General features: G+C 36.6%; 1 protein-coding gene across 4 annotated transcripts in view; it reads left to right on the top strand.

Moving 5' to 3' along the window:
- LOC109859979 (prominin-like protein) overlaps positions 1-16,890 on the top strand; it is a 35,331-nt gene that overhangs the window by 7,709 nt on the left and 10,732 nt on the right. For 2 of the 4 annotated variants that reach the window (XM_020438755.1, XM_020438757.1), the window contains exons 2-5: positions 14,747-15,014; positions 15,609-15,961; positions 16,262-16,383; positions 16,472-16,495. In XM_020438755.1, coding sequence (XP_020294344.1) covers positions 14,747-15,014; positions 15,609-15,961; positions 16,262-16,383; positions 16,472-16,495 — 767 coding nt within the window. Of the gene's footprint in view, positions 1-14,746; positions 15,015-15,569; positions 15,962-16,261; positions 16,384-16,471; positions 16,496-16,890 lie in introns of those variants that run through there. The other 2 variants (XM_020438758.1, XM_020438756.1) reach the window with 2 other exon arrangements.

Here is a 16,890-nt window from a genome sequence, read left to right on the forward strand (position 1 = left end):
AAAGGTCTGCGCTGATTGGCCTGATTTACTCAATAATTACTCCTTTATTATAAATAATAGAAAAAAATGGTTCAGGACTTTTCGACTCAGTTTCACTCCTTCTACCTGCCTACGAGAGATTGTACGGCAATTCTGGGACACCCTGTATATATTTATTAATACTTCAGCTATTTGGCCATGAAGGAAACTTAGTTTACAATTCTTTCCTTTTACCTTCTCCTTTTAGCCATGAAAAAAATATATTTATATATATTTTATTTATATATCATCGTACATAGTCTGCACTTTCAATCTTATGCGATTTTTTTCTTTTATTTGTTACGTCATCGATGCATTGCAGAATTGCTCAAATCTACGTTGTGTGATACGCATGGTTGCGCGCATCCGTCGATACAAACGTCGACGCAACGGTTTGTACGCAGAAAAGTATATTTAAATAGAGAGAACAAAAGCCTCGTAAATCTCGTAAATATCCAAGCGTATCCTTTATTTCCCTCGTATATCGCGCCGATTTACGATCTCGCAAGAATACAATGTGAGACGTAAAGTACGATATGCAACGTTATTGGTTAATTAATTTAGTTGATATTCGCGTCAAAGGCTATTTTCATTAATTGCATCATTCGCTAGAAGATAGATCATATAGTGTTTCAAAATAAAATTCGTAATTTACATGTTCGCATCTATTCTAAATCTATTAAAATTGGTTTAAATATTTAATTGTTCCTTTTTATATATATACATATATATATAATTTTGCACATACACACAGTTTACATACACACGTGTTGTATTTCTGCAACATAGATACGTATTAAATCTGATAATGACTCTTTGATAAAAACTCTTTGATGAGAGCTGTTTCACAGATTCGTAGTGTATTCACTACTATTTTGTTTGTGTCCTTGTTAAGAGATTATCAGATTTAATTCATTGGAGCTACATTCAATTATTTCTTTTGCAATAAATATGTTGTGATTAAGTATGTTGTGATTAAATTTACAATTAGAATCATATCTTGTTTGAGGCTAGATAATTGATAAGCAATCACGATAATATCGCGCGACAAACGGCACTATACATGATTTTACTAGTACTTTTTGATACAATAAGAGATAACATGTGAACACGTCCTAACAATGAGATAAGATATTGATTGAGATCGTTCTCTATATCGGTCTGAAATGAATCATTGTTATGTGCAGTAATTGTTTTATTTATTAATTTTTTTTTCTCAATACGCTAATAAACACTTATTTTCACATAAAGTATACAGAATTTTTATGTTTTCAGACCATTTTTAACCGCAATTTGTGACGTGCAGACGTAGATCTATTCATGTTGCTTACATTTTTTTGCATCACATTTTTGTATTTTTCTCTTTTTTTTTTTTTTTTATTAAAGTATGAACAATACATATACACATATATGTATCTATTTTATTTTTATTCCAAGTGCAAAAAGCAACGCAAAAAAGAGATTACTCAAGCTCGTTTCAGTTCTTTTATTTTTCAAATGCATCTTTCTGGATGAAAACAAAAGATGAAGGCTTTATCAAAAACAAATGTAGAAAAAAATATATAAAAGTATCAAGGCTCTAGCTTTGCAATATTTATTGGTTTATAATTAATAAAATCGGAAAACGATGGCATTTAAGATGAAAGAAGGTAACGGAAAGAGAAAAACCAAAAAAAAGTAAACGTGTACGTGTCAATGGACAAAGAGAAAGAAAGAATTAAAAAGAGTAAGCAAGATATGTGAGAAGAAGTATATGTACATTGATGTATAAAGAGCAACGACATTTATACTTGTTTTAATGAAAACACTATCGATCTGTTCTATTTTCGTGCAACACACGCACACAAAACACCGTGCGGATATACGTTTGCGTGTGCGATAAACGACGTACATATACTATATAGCATACAGTACAGCGAGCGCGATGCATCAACGTGTCGGCGAGGCTCGTTGTCCGGAATTCACGGAAACGCGTATTTCCGTCGTCTACCTGGTGCTCGCGATGATTCGGTTATTCAAAATTCTATGACCGCTAGAATCTGGCATGAGGTGATGAACGAGGACACGACGAGCAGAAAATCGAGTCGTGAATATTCGTTTTATTGTCGGTTTTGTGCACTTGGTATCCTCGAAAAATCTCCCCTCTTGATAGTATAGCCGGCAATATACGCAAGCGCATCCGCATTTGCACGCAAAAATCAATCTTCTTTTTCCTTTTTTGTTTTCGCCATTTGGTGTGAGCTCAGAGACACGACACGTGGTTCGCAGAAGTTCTAGGGGACAAAGTCTTTATGCGTGCATCGCACAGAAAAAGCACACGTGTCTGCCGCGATGCGACGCGTCTTCGTCTCCTGGTCGCGATATTGCACATGCACGTGTAGAATCTCGGCCGGAAAGCTCGAGTTCAACGCGCTGCTTAAGCGCCGTCCGGTTGCGCGGCACACACATATAGAAAAACATGTTCTTTCAATCTCGCATCTTTGTATATACCGGGTGACCTCAATAGATCATATTTTACAAAGATAGATCGGAAGAATATACATTCTGTTTTACCCGCAAATATCTGTGTATTCTTCCATATTTCTCTTTCAATTCATATTCTTCTGTATGTAACGCGCGAAGATAAATAATCTGCCACTGACATCCTTCTCTCGATATAAACGCCGCGCAGACTGGTCTTCCTCGTATTCTCGTCTATACGTTTTCCGCTTTGATCACGCATGCTGGTGCGTGAGTCATGCAAAAGCAGTAACGTCAGTAGCGTACGTGTTGAGCTAACTTTTGATATTTATTCTGTCTTATGCAAAACATGCAGCAAAATTTTTTTGTAAGAAACAATAAACAATCGATTTAACATATAAAATAAAAAGTAATATATGATTAATATTAATAACGGTTCGGTGAAACAATTATAAAACAAAGAAAAAACCAAAGAGCCTGTGGTTCAGATTCAAAACGTCCGGAATACACTGCGTTTTATGTTATATTTAAACGTCCACTTTCAACCTGGACCATAGAGCTCTTTGGTTTTTTCTTTGTTTTATAAGTAATATATATTTTTGTTTTTGTGTTATCAATATTGTATCTCGCAATAAAATAATTTGTTATATTTTAATACGTTTTTTAATTTTCTACGTTTTAATTAAGTAAAACGTTTTGAGGCGAACTATCGAATACTAACGTCTGGAGTAAATATAATTGTATATTTTGCGGACGATATAGCTCTTTTTTTTCTTCCCCCTGTCTATCGGATACTATACATATACGTATATATCGTCCATTGTCATTGTCGCTCACGCGTTCTCGCATTCATTAAATCCGCAATATGCACACATATAGAGTGTCTCTCGACAGCTGCGTGGCACTCTGCGGAGAACAGTTAGGCTAACTCACGCAATAAAGACAATGATATTCTTTCGTCACAACGGCCTCTCTGGTGTCTGCTCGTCATCGTCGTTTCTCTGTAACCTGCCAATGAAATCGTTAACCCGCGTTCGTGACTCGTCGCGATGTATAGCGTGCAGATAAAAATTGATTCTTCTTGTTACATGCTTTGTTTATACGAAATATTCGACTTAGTGTGTAATTGAACACAGTGCGCGATACATTCGACTTCTTCTTGATACCGTGAGCCAAATAAGTTGCAACACCTGAACTCGTTTCATTCAGCGCGTCTCGCGTTGAGACTTTTTCCGCTAAAAAAAAGCAAACGTTTGTTATCAAAGTCGAGATATATACATTATATAAATCTCAAGTACTACTTCGCGATATCATTGAAAACTTTTGCCGGTGTGATATCATTTTTAACGGTTTAACGGACTAGGATTCTGGACCCGACTGTACGCCTCATTTTCCTTTCCCCATCTCGTTTGAATTACCATGGAGATTCGTTCATAAAGAAGAATCGTCGCTCCTCCCCTTGCTTCTGACTGGAGGAGGACCCTTATAGAACGCAAGACTCGAGGATGATCTCTTTGAAATGAGAAGAACTGCCGATTATTCCAGCGCAGACACAGTTAGCGAGAAAAAAAAGTCCACGTCTACTTGCACGCGCACGTACATCGTCTGCACACCACTGTACACCGTGCGTTTGTTTGTTTCGAGCCTGTAATATTCTTCTTTTCGATGTATGTATCCCTTTGAAGCCTCGTGATCCACTTGGTGCGTTTCGCGCACTTTCACGTATGGAAGTTCGCTTTTTCCGTACAACGCTTGTTCCGTGTCGCGCTTTACATCACGGTACTTTGCCACACACAATTTAGCTCGTGTCTATTTACTTCTTTTAGCACACATTTTATGTACTATTGGAAAATTTGGCCTGAGGTTAGAAATGATCTAGAAACCACTTTGTCGATGTCGACCACGATTTCACGTCGCCGAAAGCATTTGCAACGATGATGACGAGTGTCTTTGTAGTTTATGCGAATTTCCAACAACTTCTAGTATCGCGACCGATAACGACAAGAGAAAAATGCAGTTCATCGCTGTTTATTTTACATCCGCGACATTGAAGATTGTGCGATTTCTCGAGAATAATCGGATCGTGTCTGTAGTGCGTTGAAATTCTAAAAGGTTTCCGAATGCATCTCAGAATTGATTTACTTGGCTTCAAGATTCCTCTATATTATACAAGAAATGTCCCTGATATAGCGTAATATAAAATTTGAATAAAGAAAACGGTTTCTGCGTTGAAGAATTGTGGAAAATTTTGCAATATTCTTTTGCGCTATCGAAATTCACGCGAATGCTCACTCTTTTGCTAGACAGAAAATTATTGTTGAAAATATATTTTTCGACACATTTCTGATCCGCCAAGAATATGTGTTTATAATTATGTGCAAAGACGTCCTTATATGGGATGTACCGATGAGAATCCGGTTTCTCGAGGGAACAGGTACTAGTTTTTACAAGAACTCGCGCGCGTGTGACATTCTCAATTGACCGGGATCGAGTTCCGTTGGTGAAACGACGCGGTATTTCCAGTCCATCCATAAAATCAGACTTGATAGTCCTTTTGCGGAATGAACTTATAAATTTATTCGCTATTGTTCCTCGTGAAAACGGCGAAAGAGACGCATCTTTATCGCATCTTTAGGTCGGTGAATTCCTCGCCAACATTTATTTTTCGTTCTAAAACGTGGAGATAAATTCGCAGACTTTTTTGTATTAATCATCACATTGTTATTATTGTTGTCCCTGCAAGTTGTCATTTGTAATTTTGCAATACTTTGACGAAAAGTAAAGAATGTGTAAAAGAAACTGAATGTTCACTTTCACCAATATACATCTTCGGATATTTAGGACACGGTATAAAAAGGCTATATACATATTAATACGAGAACATATTGACAATTAACTCTACCGAACTGTTTTTTTAGTATTTTAAAAATGAACGCACGCACACACACACACACACACGGAAAAAAAAAGTTAGCTCTCACAGCTAAAAATTAGGTTTGGTTCCTAAATGTTGGTAGTATTATGGACACCTAAGCTCTTAGTCCTACAAGACATACATATTTTGCTATTATGTCGACATATTTAGGAATATTAGCAAACTGTTTCTATGTGATAGAAAATTTTATAGTTACAGCAGCAAATTTATTTCAGCAAACCGTAATTAGCTGTGGTAGAAACTATTTTTTTTTCCGTGCACACACACAAACACATATTTTAAGCATTTTATTTGACTTAAAAAAGTTAGAAAAAATTTTCAAACATTCTGACATCTTTCGAGTGTTTACTAACATGTTTGGTAATTATATACAAAATGGACTTTCTCACCGATTTCAATTCGGAGCTTGAAAATATGTTGCTAAGGACGTTATTCTGAACAACTCTTCCCTATACATGTTACCTCTGCTTAGCTTTAGTTTTCACGAGTTATACACAAAAGAAGTTTCACAAGTGAGTCCTTGTTTTCCAACATCGTGTCGATTTCTGAAGTAAATATTTTGATTGATGCCACATTATCGCACACGTGCAGACAGTGAGAGGGCGGGATGAAAATTACTTTTTTTTATTTATTATTAAGTCCAAATTTATTCAATACCTAAAACTAATCACTAAAACCTAAAACAAATCATTACAATACATAATCTTTTAAACAAGAATTCGGCAATATAATATTGTAAGCTTGTAGACTTCGCCCCTGCACTCTTCCGAAAAACATAACTGAACTCAATCTCTAATATATTACTGCGATATAGTAATGTGCATTATGCGTCGTACGTTAAATTTCTTTGGGAGGGAGAGGCAAAGTCCCTCCTGCCTACACGTGTCATATAAACAACATATTTACTTCACTAATTGACACGGTGTTGGAAAACAAAGAGTTCATTTGTGAAACTTCTTTTGTGTATAACTCGAAAACTAAAGCCGAGGGGTTGTAATATGTATAAGGAAAAATTGTTCAGAATAACGTTCTTAACAACATATTTCAAGCTCATTGAAATCGAGGAAGTCTACTTTGTATATAATTACCACATGTTTATTTAACGGAAACAATTTTACATTATTTATTTTTGATGATTTTTGAAGAGAGTTCCGAAAGATAGTGGCAAAAAAACTATTCAGGTTCAGAATTATTGTTTAACAATGTTTCGGCATAAAGTCTTGTGCAATTGTGCAAACAAACGTGAACATTCTATAAAGCGAGTCGTAAATTGTCTCGTCTGCGAGACGTCTTTCTTTTCTCGATATACGTCGAGCCGCGTGCGAGAGGGTGAGCATCATTTATTATTACCATCGTATTATCGTCAGACGTGCAGACATCACGTGACTTTCATACGATCCTTTTGGTTATCGGTTGTGGCTGCATTTCACATTCGCGTCTCATTAACCTTCCTCTCTATGACGCGATGTTTTTCGCGGTCACAATGGCAGGAAATTAATACGCAGGAAAATGTTGAATAAAAACGCAATAGCTTATTACTTGGGGAAATCTCAGTGTATCTAATAGCGTAAAACGTTTAGTTTTATAATTTAGAAGCAGTTCACTTTTATTTAAGATGACGTTGAAAAAAAAAATTTATAAACATTAAGGAAAATTCTGACCGATCCAGTAGTCTCGCGGTCTCAGAGTGCAGGGACTGAGCTCGAATTCGCTCACCACCTAAGGATTTTTTTCCGGGCCGCGGTCCTCTTTAATCGGTTGATCGGCGAACTAAATTGCCCTTCTAAAAATTAATTCAGGTATAATCCCGAATTAACCGGCCTGGAGGTTTGCTGGAGGGCTAAGTGTCGGGTCTGCAAGTAGAGAGAGGTTCCGAGTTTTCGAATCCTTATCTTCGGATTTTTCTGGCCGGTCTTTCCTTTCAGTCGAATTTATCGACTGAAATACGAACTGAATCGGGGCCTCAAATCAGCTTACTGATACATCTTTCGGTAGCTTGGCGGAAAATGCCGGAGCGGAAGATGGCCGATAAGCAAAAACGGCGGGATTCACAGAAGAACTCATAAAAACAGATCTAGGTGACATTTTAGGGACTTTCGTAGTCGCACTCGCTCCAAACATATCTCTATCTAAGAAAAATTCTTATACTTATCTCGTAATTATTTTACATTTTAAATCGAAATTGAAAGCGTCAATTAAACACTGCATAATACATAATTACATAGTCATGTGAACATTCTTGCGTTATGCAGTTTACGCGCCGTTGCACGAAACTCTTATCTGCATGAAAAACTGTAAAGCGTGAAAAGATAAACATGTAAGCAGACAGAAAACATCTTTACCGTAATAAAACGCAGAAAAGACATTCCTGACATTCACAGTTACGTTATACAAACTTACGGTAGAACTTACTAACGACACTGATCTGTCATCAATTTAATAACTACTCTGTCGAGCATTTGCGAACAATTACATCGCGGTGGATATAATAACACACTTTTAACGGATACAAAGTGCAATAACCGGTGCGAACTATCACGGTTGGCATGCTGCCTTTAGCAGCCAAGTGTTCGCCACGAAGTCGCGATTTCAGACTAGTACAACAAGATGTACTCTCTTCAGGTGGCATCTCGCAGATTCTTTGTATTGAATTACTCCAGTTCGTCGGTCTTCATTCGACGTCTGGGCTTTGGAATTAAAAGTTTGCGGCTACAGAAAAAGCTTTTGTAACTCGATACTCGACGTGAAGTAACACTGGCTGCAAATGACGAAATTTCAAACAAAATTTATAGAAAGCTCGAACGCGCTTTTATTTCAAAAGTTTTTTCTTTATTGTTCTATCTTTATCATCTATATCTAAGAAGTTGAAGCAACTGTTCTGTAACTTCAACATCTTTCCAACGAATTTTTCGTAGCTCTATCCTACGCAATTGTCTCTAACTGAAAATATCTTTCTTAACTCACAAAACATCAATAATTAATTTTTTTTTTAATTAAAACTATTAATATATGTACGCGTTTTAGTTAAAGGATGTATTATATCTAAAAATTGGAGGTCGGTTTTTTTGTAATTGCGTTCCTTTCGTCAAAGTCAAGAATCTGTCAACTCAACGTATCGTGTGGAAAAGTTTATCTTAAGCCCGGTCAACTCCCGAAAAAGTAGCGGGAAGAGTCAATTAACGCTCGAGTAGCAATTAGGTAGGCCATGAGTCAACGTCCGTTGAGAAAATACTCGACGTTTTTTAATTCTACTTTTAGTAATAACTATTGAATTGTGAAAACAACAGAAAGAAAAAATCAAAAAACATTTGTATTGCGAAACAAAGAAATTATTATGCTCATGTTCTTTAAACTACAACTACTGACATTTTAAACGTTTAATATTCATCATTTTATGTTATCGCTCGAATACTTAGGTCGTTTTCTTTACGGCACATAAACGGTTATTTTCTGTTAAGTGTTCGCAGATTAATGACTGGTACCGTACCGTGTGTAATCGTTACGTGCGTTATGTTTGCGAGAAAAGCAATGCATCATGACAAAATGCAACGATGCGTGGCTGTTGCATGTCGTGTTGTGATTATGATGCAGAAGTGAACTTTTCACCCAGGACATTAGTTAGTCATCGGCGCAATTAAGGTCACTAGAAAAATTAATACAAGCGATGCGACGTTGATGCTTTTTTCGGAGACTGTGTTTAATCCTTAATGTGTGCGTAGTTATTTCAAATAATAAAATAATAAATTACAGTTATATAATAGAGGTTTAGATTTGTATGAAGAATTAAAATAAAAGTAATGGTATTAATTATTTTTATCAAAGAAAGATTGTTGTGAAAGTAATTAATTTTGTAATTACGAGGCCATATGTGCGGATGGAGACGGAAATATGTTATCTATCTCATTTTGTGCGAATCTCTTTGCAGCTCACCCGACGAGTGTGTGTGGATCTTGAGCAAAATTCTCATTCCCGCTCGCCGATTGCATCTTCGCGACGCGGACACAAGTCTGCAATTGCAATATTGCAGATGCACACCACATGTTGAAGGGAAAGGCGATAGCTTCTCTTTTTAGTTCGTACTTTCACTTGGGCGTATTTTTGGAAAAAAAGAATCATATATAACAAAGTAGAATATATAACGAAAACCAAAATGGCGCGCAGCTCGACTGACACTGCTTTTAAACGCGCAAATACAATAGATTTGTTTGCAAAAATAATAAAAACCGCAGGCTTTGGTTTTTCAGACTTGAAAGTTTGAAAGAAAAACGCGAGTATACTACGTTCTTGAAAATAATGAGATGTGTGCGCTGTCGTCGGTCTCACGAGTAAACAGTTCGTGAAAAACGCTCGCCGGCGCGAAGAAAGCAAAGAGATGAAAAGTGGCGGAATTTCGGGAACACCAAAGTTTCTTTAACAAAAATGCGCGAGCAAGCTTTATCTGGATTTTACAATACCGTAACAGTTGTCAAACACGAATTCGAAGCCAAAATCTTTCTGCAATTCTTATCTGTATGTATTTATATCGATCGATCTTTGTGTAAATTATGATATACAGATTTGTATGTTTACAATTTTCATAAGAGACGTTCTGTACATTTTAAATGTGGTTATTTTCTGATTGCTAATTAAATGTCAATGGAAACGCGGAACATTCGTAGTAACGCGCGCCGAACGATGGCGCGTGTGTTGATTGCTAATTTTATTGTATAGTATATTCTTAGGCTTAATTGCCTCGATAGATCAGTCGTAGATGTTGTAAGTTGCAAGATATTGACTTTGCAAGAAATTTTAAGAAATTTGACCTCATTATTTACGGGAAAAATCAGCCATGTATATTAAAGGTGCTGTACATAACTAATCGCTATTTAATTGCATCACGCGAACAAATAATAGTTTTTCTATGATATCTCATTAACGTCGCTTCTCGATAAAATAAGAATTATAGATTAATTAGAATTATAGAATTGATATTATCGGCATTTTTTTACGGGTTGTTTTATATTGAGAAAGAGCAGGGATGTCTTAGCATCTTTGCAAAAAATGTACCTACTTATTATTTTATCATTGAAAAAAATAATATGGTAAGATCAGGATGCGAGTTAAAGCACATTCAATCAGAATATTCGATGCACCAATATTTGCTGTGCCGTGACAGGTAATGGATTTCTTCATTAGGATAATGGCGGAAGTTGCTGCGCAGGGATTATATCGGTTGGAAGGTTCCCGATAATGGAGCACGACGAAGAATAGTTTTAAAATCCGTACACGAGTTCCGATTATAATAACTTCGTAATGTTTTTTTGTTTAAAAATATTTTTCTAAGAATACAACATTTTACTCGACCGCGTGTAGAGCAGTTAATAATTATATAGTGATTTAATAACAGATGACTACGTTGTTTAATTCTAATTTTATTTACATCGCAAAAGGTATAGTGTTGTTTTCGATTACAATATATATAGTGACTCAGTAATCGTAGTACAAAATTTGAAACAGGCTGATTTCTTTTGAAAAAAATTAATCAAAAATGTGAAATAAAAATTTTTTACGAAGAAGTCAATGAGGCAAGACGTAAGTACACAGCGCGTCATTGAATCGCGGAATAGGCGCGGGATCGGAGGGCAAGCGGGGCGGGTTGCTCGCCAATAAGCGCCGTATGAATCGTACGGCCCGCTTGCCCTCCGATTTCCGCGCCTATCCCGCGGTTCAGTGACGCGCTGTGTATAATATTAATTTGTTCAAGTTTCAAAATCGATTTTCTTGAAAACTATGTTTTGTACGAAAAACTTATCAATTAATTTTTTTTTAAAGAAATCAGTTCCTTTGCGGTTATACTGTGATTACTGGCTGTCTTGTATAGCTTGGCGTCAAGAATGACGACAAATGGAAACAAAATAATAGACCGCGTTGCCAATGAACTTGAAAATCTCTTTGTTTCCGCGATGCCGGAAAGAGATTCGAGTACTTAATCGGCTATTACGCAAGTGGTGACGTAGGAATCGTTAAAGGACCGCGACCTAAACCTACGCGGTGACGATAACAGCAGAAGCATTAACGTAACCATGGAGGTCAATGACTGCGGGAAATCGATCGAAACCCTTACCTGCACGACAGTGAGTCTATCGTGAGGTGCACAGTTACACGATTGCATCGGCTCGCTTTCTTGTCGATGGAATATCTATCTTTCATCGTTTCTGTTATGTTATGCGAACGTTATAAAAGTGCTTTGATTCTTTCCGGTTTGTAATTTTCAATCATGTTTCGTTATCATAATTAGCCATGTGCGAAATCCAGGTGGCAACTTTGATTGTAGTTTTTGTAGTTATTCTACGGTGTTTTATTAAAAATCATGTTATATATAGTTTGTAAATCATGTAACTAGTCGTAAAGTTTAATGGGAGTCGTTTATTGTGTGTTCCCGAATACGAGAGACAATAGTCGAGAAGCAAGTATTCATAAAGGAAGACGAATTCTCAGAATGGTCGTTTCTTATGTCGAATTGCAGCGCCCTAGTTACTCGAAATTTGGCGCAGAGAGGCGTTGCACTTTGTCGGACGTAACGTACTTCCGTCATATTTCTGTTCGTCAAATCGACCATTAAAAAATTAATATGCGATTTCTAGAAGAAAGAGGAGAGACTATATATATATATACACATAATTTTCTCTCTATTCCGCAATATATAATTGCGCTCGTATTTATATAACAAGTTAATATTTTAGTATTGTATATGTTGTAACATGAAAACATTATACTGTGCTTGGTTTATACCGAGAATATAATAATATATATTCAATATCGATTTCAATATCGATTTCAATATCAATTTTAGAACAATGTGTTAATGTTGGTACGTTTATTTATACAGCGTGTGATGCTGAACATATAAAGAACAGAAAAAAATTATAAATAAAATATAAACAAGAAAGAATGCAAACATTTTCTTGTAAATAAATTTAAATGTCTTTATATATCACAACCAAATTCTGAATAAAGATTGTCGAATGAGTTTCTTTGAGAAAGAAAGAATAGAATTAACATCTTTTAATGACAAATATAATGACGTCAATGAAAAAGATAACTTTTCTAGCCGGTTATTGCACGCGATGTCGACGTCACCAGTGTCCTTTTCCGCGCCAAAAACACATTATTATAGATTTTGCTGTCTTCTATATAAAATGCATCCCTGCACTACTGTCCTGCTTACGATAACAAAGCGTGTCATACACACTCCTATTTTTTTATATTTATAAATAACGCGTAGAGGTCATCGCGCGAGAGCTATTCCATATCTAGAAGCTCAACGCAATTTATTTCTTTATTTAGTAACGCTATATATGTTGAAAGTTAATAAAATTTGCACTTAAAGCTTTGTTAAAAAAACAATTTCTCAGTAGTAGACATCGAATAGTGACATAAAAGAGTGACCTAGCTCAAAGTTTCGCTATTATTGATTACCGAGCACACATGCTCCCTAACGAGTGCAACGTTCAATTACGTCCCGTTCTTTCTGTCGCTATTACCCGTTGCCTATTGCTAACTAGCGTCGTCCTCAAAACCCTCTCCCGTCTACGATTCATAGAACTTGATTGACAGTAGCCTCCGTCGCTTTGATTCAACGATCTGCAAACGAGCTGCGCTTTCGATGGAATCGTGAAAATCTGCATAGTCTATAATTCCAATTTGGCAGAATCCAGCCACTTTGCTAGATCAATCAAACTCGGTTTACTCACACAAACCTAATATTCTCCTTAGATAATTCCAGGATTGAAAATTAAATCTGTGTTTGATCTCTGAAATATTTTATATTCAGAGAACTATACAATAAATTCGCATACGTATGTCGCTAATTAATACGTGTGTCTCTAATAGAAAAATTACCATTGTTTTTGCAGAATGGCACAACAAATTTTTATAATTTATTTTGTATTTAATTACTGAAATTTTTTTTGTTGAGATGTACTGAGATTTTTTATGTACGTATGAAACAAGGTAAAGCTTGTACAATTCGATCGGTTATATCAAAAAATTAAAAGGGTTATAATACCGCAGTTCTTTTACATCGAGAGATAATTTGCGTCCATCAAGTTACATCTTTGCGCGGAAGTTTGCAATTATAACGAAGCGCTATTATTTTCTCAAAGAAAAGTTAACAAGAACAAAGATCCTTGCACGCGTCACTGGATGCGGGTGATTAGCAACAAATGCGATTTCTAAACCGATCCGAATGCACGCGATCTCGTTACATAAACTCAATCGTGCGCTTTCCCTCTCTTTCGGAATTGACGAGGATGTTACGAGGATTAAACTCTCGGGCGTTTTCATTATCTCTCCTTGTTCTATCTGAGGAACCACTTTGGAACACACAAGGTCCGCTTCTCGCGGGAAAAAGGGTTCGCGACATTTATACGAATCCACCTCCTTCACGATGTCGTCTGCGATTACATCGCGCGTGCGTGTCCGCGAGCGGACATACAATAGCGCAATAGGATCGCCGGATGCAGATCGATACAGCTTGCTGCTACAGCGCTGTGACCGGCGATCTAAATCGCAGCCACCGACCGACCCAACCGGAGCTCCGACCTATTTCCTTGGCTTACATTACCCGGCAGATAAATGTTCACCGTTTGCATCCGTCCCCGTTGTTTTCCGTCGCGACCTAGCAACCCTTCCGGCACCCTGACCTATGACCTACATTTGCTGCGTTCTCGTTCAGCCTGTTCGACGGCCCGGACCGCGGAGGAAGGACGCGTCTATCAGCTGTTCCAGCTGGAAAACACGTAGCTTAGCAATGTATTTTTATGCAGCGCGCATCCATCCATGTGTCGCTCTCTTCTTTCACCCTCTCTACTTTGATAGGTTACGTCGTGTCGCGTTACTCCGTGGGAATTCAACGCCAAAGGTTTCTTTGTAATATTAAACTTTTGTGTGAAAAATATCACACGAATTGTAATGAAATTTAACTCAATAACCATTTCGCGATACGCGCTTGAAATTTTACATTATTTTGAAATGTGGGCAACATTTGTGCGAATATTAGAATTATACATGAGGATTATATAAACCCGTTGAAGTTGTGGAAATCCACATTGCAGACAGATCGTGCTGCTGCCAAGAAATCGGCACGCTCGCATTCTTCCGCTCGATTGCAGCAACGCGGTCTGCTTTCCTAGATTACATTTCTAACTAAAATGTAGTCAGCGGTAAGTGAATTCGGTTAATCCGCGCAAGCTGGTTAGTCTCCTTATGAAATTTCAGTTGCGCGACAACAATCGCGCATCCATCGCGACATTGCAAATACGATAATCACATAAAAATATCTCCGCTTTGCAGGTATGATCACCCTGGTTGATGGTGAACCGGTCTTTGCGGATCCTCTGAAGGAATGGAAGATTTTAGTAACCCATTACGGAGGGTTAGCCAGTCTCGGCCTGATTGGACTTCTCCTAGCTGCTATTCTTCCCTGTGTGGGTCTCTTTTTTTGCTGCTGCAGATGCGCAGGTCATTGCGGTGCCCGAAGTCAGCCTTTCGACAAAAAGCATGATCACTGCAGGAAGATTATGCTCAGCATTGTCTTAATCGGAGTCGCCACTATTTTATTGTAAGCCTTTTTTTTTTTTTAACGAAGTTTATCGGACTATGCGTAGAATGTAATTCAAGACACGCCGTTTTTCTGTCATTTTTGAAAATCTATTTTTGCATGACATACAGCAATAATAGAAAGCTTAAACAAGGGTAATAATTCTATATTTCATATGTTCAATTACGAATAAAAATTCGTGAATTACGTTCTATTACTGAGTACCTATATGTATATATATACTGATATTTATTGTAGTTTTTCTCGGATTTCTTGGATGTTTATAACACACGTGTTTTTTTCCCATCTGAACAATTTAATGAACATACCGATGTACTATATATCCGTTGCACGATTTTACTGCAATTTAATTAATTTTTATTCTCTTTCTCTTTCTCTCTCTCTTTCTGCGCGAAATTTAATCGTTCCGAGTGCAATTTGATGTTCTGTTTCTGATTTCATCAAATATGATATACCATTAATATTCCACACGTCAAAACGTATTTAATGATAAACTTGTGTGTAAAATCCGATGAAATTCTATTTCCGTGACGCTTCGTCGCTTTTGCCCGATAGAAATACAACGTAGACACATGGGTAACTGATAAACCGTAGATTCGGCGTGGTGTGTGCATTCGTGACGAACGAGTACATGCAGGAGGGAATCAAAGAGCTTCCGAGTAATGCCAAGACTAGTCTAAAGGACGTCAAGCTCTACTTGGATGCCACAAAGCAAGAGATCAAGACCTTACTCGAGACCAACTGCAAGGAGCTGGAAATTTCGCTCAACAATATTCTACAGGCCAGCGGAAAAATAGTCACCGAACAATTAGCGGAATACTCGCACGCCGTCTCCTTAACGAATCTAAACGACATAGTTGCCGGTTTAGAATCGATTAGGGAAGATTTGAGACTGATGAATAATATAACGCAGGGACTGCGAACAAATGCCAGTCAATTGGATATTGGTACGCAGTTATCATTTATCGAGCAATTATTAAAAAAAAAACAATGTTTATCAGTTTTTATATTTTTTTGGTTTTATAATTTGCACTAAATTTTTAATTGCAAAAAGCCAAAAATTTTGTAAATCTTAAGTAAAAATGTCGAGTTTGATTATAATAATCAAACTTAAACTTCATAAATAATATGTAATATATTTTTCTGCAATCCGATTTTTCTCTCAAAATACAATTTTTAATTGTAATAACAAATTACTTTTGTTGATGAGAAATTTCAGAAATGAAATGTTAATTTATTTCTTTTAGTTGTTCGCAGTGTCAAGAAAAACCTTCTTCACACATTGTCTGCATGCACGACCGACAAGTGCAAACGAGTTTTAAACGACTATAAAGTCAATCAGTTGTCGGTACAAGTGGATTTTGATAAAGTAAGTGGATGCACAAATCTTTTCTTATCTCAGCTGCTATTTTAATTCTAATTACTTGACGAGCATTTGTTTCCATGTTTACTTGCAGTACATGGATCGTTACTTCCCAAAGGTATGATTATATGGTGAAGATAGTCTCTTTTTTTTTCACACAATATACAGAAACTTGCTTAATTAAGATGCCCTCAGACCTCGATATAATGTATTCGAAAAAAGAAGCAAGCTTTTAAAATTACTTTAACTTTAAATTGCGTTTGCTATCTTCGAACCCAAGATATACGAAGGTCTAAGTGCATTAAAACTGATGGTTCTTAAATGTGTCGAAACGGTAGATTTGTTCAAGGCTTGCCTTGGCTTTCGTTTGCTTATAATAAAGCTTTTTTAAGTAAAGTCACTAAAACTGTCACGAATCTTGAGCGATTAGACAAAATTTAGCTCCTTTATCGTTTGTAGATTGGCAGTACATTAAACATTTTTTGATTGTTATAAATCTGATAAGAAAGTGTT

This window comes from Pseudomyrmex gracilis, unplaced genomic scaffold (genome assembly GCF_002006095.1).
Source record: "Pseudomyrmex gracilis isolate BER0280 unplaced genomic scaffold, ASM200609v1 scaffold_312, whole genome shotgun sequence".
Classification (NCBI taxonomy): Eukaryota; Metazoa; Arthropoda; class Insecta; order Hymenoptera; family Formicidae; genus Pseudomyrmex; species Pseudomyrmex gracilis.